General features: G+C 31.9%; 1 protein-coding gene across 1 annotated transcript; it reads right to left on the bottom strand.

Moving 5' to 3' along the window:
* Nucleotides 1-643: 643 nt before the first annotated feature.
* On the bottom strand, nucleotides 644-1,988 carry LOC118034810 (deoxypodophyllotoxin synthase-like). The gene is made up of 3 exons (XM_073409976.1): nucleotides 1,848-1,988; nucleotides 1,368-1,689; nucleotides 644-1,233 (listed from the first exon to the last, which is right to left on the bottom strand). The coding sequence occupies exons 1-3, from the start codon at nucleotides 1,958-1,960 to the stop codon at nucleotides 985-987; spliced, it is 684 nt and encodes a 227-aa protein (XP_073266077.1). The 5' UTR covers nucleotides 1,961-1,988; the 3' UTR covers nucleotides 644-984.
* Nucleotides 1,989-4,039: the final 2,051 nt, after the last annotated feature.

Below are 4,039 nucleotides of genomic sequence, written 5' to 3'. Positions count from 1 at the left end.
TTAAGACATTCATATCGCTATCATAATCACAAAATTGCCCTGCGTTTATTTGACTAGTCTTCCTAGTAACATCATCTTTGGCAAGAACTTTACAGATTTAGTCAATGTCTATTTTTTATTTATAAATCTTTTCTTTTTGTATTGGGATCACACTGCAAATTTTAAGGACTATCTTTATTCAAGTATAATTATTAAAATGAAATCAAGATGTAAATTTGAAAGTATTTGCATAAAGATTTAAATTTTTTATTCAAGAATTCAAAACACCATTTAATGCTAAAATACTCTTTTAGATGTTTTTATTTACATATGGATTAACTGTCTGTTGGGATTGTAATGCATGTTTTTATTTACATCCGTCGGTAAATATCACCGTAAATTATCGATAGAAAAATTGCGTCGGTAATTCTGATGGTTTTAGTCGAATTTCTGGTAGTGTTAATTGTGTTATCAAATTATTCAAATATTTTTAGAGATATTGATGGAAGGGCTTAAATATTCTCTGCAATAAATAATTCCTACAACAATATAGAAAGATATTGATGGAAGAGCTTAAATTTAGAATTTCTGAAACTTCAGAGATCTAATCGCAAAAAGTTGTTTGGAAACAAGATCAATAATCCCAAGGTAGAACATGACTCATAGCCTTCACCAAATAATTAAACACTTCATTCACCAAGAGGTACAAATAAGACTGGTTGAAAACAATCGACTGAGGAAAAACAAAAGAAAAGGAGACATGTCAAGCAGCATGATCCCATTACATTTTAGAGATTGACCTAAGAGGTACAAATAAGATTGGTTGAAAACAATCCACCGAGGAAAAACATAAAAAAAAGGAGACATGTCAAGCAGCATAGTCCCATTACATTTTAGAGATTCACCCAAGAGGTACAGATAAGACTGGTTGAAAACAATCGAACGAGGAAAAACAAAGGAAAAGGAGACATGTCAAGCAGCATAATCTCATTATATTTTAGAGAATTAAACACCACAGAAGGTTTTCATGATATTGATGTCACGTTTATCCGGATCATTGGATGATTCATAGAAATGAAGAAGCTTCTGGTGTTCAAAGGGCTTGTACTGTAATGGGTGTTCATCATCTATTAGCTCCTCTGCTGTTTGCACCACCCCATCTAGGAATGTGAATAACCCCAGTGCATATCTGTCTTCTTCGCTGCTTACAACGACTCGATGGTAAGAAGATTTTATCCTGTCATTGCTCCATGCCTACACAACACCAACCAAGATTTTCTATTCAAACGACACAATTCATGATCAAGTGTTATGAATCGATTAAGTGTGTGTGTGTGTGTATCGTTTGAAATAGGAATCTTGTAAAATAAGAAATAGGATAAACCCACCATGCATACATCACCAGCTATAACAGCAAATGAAGTTGGTGAAGAAGGCTCGTAAGTAATCCACTCTCCTTCCTTGGTTCTTATCTCTAAACCGTTAACAGGATTTTGATAAAGTAGAGTCAAGAAAGTCTTGTCCATATGAGCCTTAAAACCAACATTCGTCTCCCCGAGTGATCTTCCATATTTCAACAGACGTAGGAGGTAATTTGTTGAGTTTAAGAGAGGCTCGTGGTCTTTCTTCAATCCATAGCTTTCAAACAACATCCTTACCAGCATCTGATTTAGTTCAGATGCTATCTTCGTATAAGAGTGGATGACATCACTAAAGATACAAACAAAAAGCAAGTAAATCATACTAATTAAGCTCACATTAATGTTAGCATAGGAGGATACAGCTATATGCAAGGATTCAGATGATCGGTCGAAGGAAAAGGAAAAAGAAAAATATTTAATCATAATATAATAATATGCAGATCTTACCAGAATCTTTCATTTCCATCGGGCCACATAAGTCTTGTAAATTTTTGACATTCATCTTTCTTTGTTGCATACTCGATCCCCAAGCCCTCAGGGAAGCCAGAGATTTTCCCCATGTAACCGTGGCCGATCTTAGGATGTGTATTTCTGGTTTTTTGTTTCATCAGGGAGATTGAAACAATTCCTCTAGCACCGATATAATTTCCCTGTAAAATTCCATTGAAGGTTCGCTGTATACTACTTCAAAGAAGCTGTATTCCTCAAGTGCTCGCCGGATATCATTGCAAGCCGCCAGCCAGGAACTAGAGCCAGGCTCGAAGTTTTCCTGGGACAAAATGAACAACAGGAATTTTTGGCACTGTTTCTGAACCCATGATTGTTGTCGTCGCTCTGTCTTGCTGGAGTGTGTTTGAGATGGTGCACAATTTAGTGTTTTACCCATCCATAATTTATACTGTTAGTATATATCGCAACGACCTATAACAAGACAAATGAAAATATTGGATATAATTATTGGGTTATATGGGTCAAAATATAATTTAAATAATCAATAAAAGTCCATTTTTCTCTTTAATTTCAGACGCCGCAATAAGCCTTGATAGGACATTTGCTTTTGTATCCCTCTTCTGTCCGATAGATCAATTAATAAATAATAGCTTAATTAATAAATCAATATTTATCATCCAAAGATATTAATTTATATAGGTTTAACTGTAATTAATTATATCGTATGCTTTCACTTATGGTTCTTGAAATATATTTTTATATTTGGCGTTCTTGGATGGTCATACACAGAGAAGATATGATTGAGATTTTGCCTACCAAAAATTCATGTAAGAGGCCAAAAGGTTTATTACACAGAGTCATAATTTTACAAGTTTCATCCTTAAATAAATCACCAACAGACGATAGGATAATTAAGTTTAGGACGGCGTCACCATCAAGTTAAGTGGCCTTTTAAATTTGATTTTCCCCTCAAAATTATCTGCATATATATATGGTCCTAAATAAGCAAATATAATTAAATTTTATCAAAATGTTAGATAAGAAGACTTAAGGAGAGGAGGTGCATGATGTGTTTCCCCTTCCAGCACAATATTTAGACCTGTTTGAGAATTTAATAACAATTACTGTTAATTAAAATATTTAATAAACAAAAGTATTTGAAAATGATTGTAAAGAGTCCAAAATAGAAGAATCTTTTAACCAAAATAAAAAAAAAATTATCTTTCATGTAAGTTATATCTCTTTATATATAATTAGCTAAACCCAAGGCTTTTTTATATATTTGCAAAAAGACCTAACACTCTTAGATCTTAGCATTTTTTGATATTTTTTTTATGCAAGAAAAAAAAAAAAATGGTATATGCCTTTTTTTTTTTTTCCTTTTTAAGCTTTTAACTGTGAATAGCACGGTGCAATTCACAATAAAAAAGTTTATGCCTTTAGTTTTTTTTTTCTATAATTTCTTAATATTAAATTTTGTGTGTTTAATTATCAAGTTTTCATGACATGGATCCCAGTTTTATGATTTAACCCAGTTGATTCAGATTTTTTTTCCTTTTTCTTCATTAATTTTTTACTTCTGTAGGTATTTTCTCTTTGCTTTTCCTTTTTAATTAATCTTCTTTTTAAACAAATTTAGTTCATTAATATTAAATATTTTTTCTACACTTTCATGACACAAATCTCAAGTTTGACGGGTTAACCTGATTTGGCAAGTCAACCCAGTTGATTCAGATTTTTTTTTTCTTTTTTCTCATTAGTTTTTTTTTCTTTTAGTTGTTTGTGTTCTTTGATTTTTTCTTTTTAATTAATCTATTTTATTATCACACTTTTATAACACGACATTGCAGCCATACTTACATCCAAGGCTATTGGGTTTAGTATTGCAGCCAAATCCATTTAAACTTAAGTCATGCAAGTTTAATGTTATTATTAATATTATAAATATTACTTTTAGGTCAGGCGTTGCAGCCAAACCCAAGACTCTTGGGTATAGCTTTGCAGAAAGACCTGAACACTTTTAAATCTTGGTTTTTTTTGATTACAAAAAAATTAACCCGCAGCATCGCGCGGGTCATACAACTCATAGTTAAATTATCAAATTTCATTAATAACCTAAAATTGTATTTACTTTGTCTTAAGAAAATACTATCAACACATAGTCAAAGGAAAATGACCAAATACTTTAA

The sequence above is a fragment of the Populus alba genome, chromosome 1 (genome assembly GCF_005239225.2).
Source record: "Populus alba chromosome 1, ASM523922v2, whole genome shotgun sequence".
NCBI classification, from domain to species: domain Eukaryota; kingdom Viridiplantae; phylum Streptophyta; class Magnoliopsida; order Malpighiales; family Salicaceae; genus Populus; species Populus alba.
This window is presented reverse-complemented; position numbering and strand designations above follow the sequence as displayed.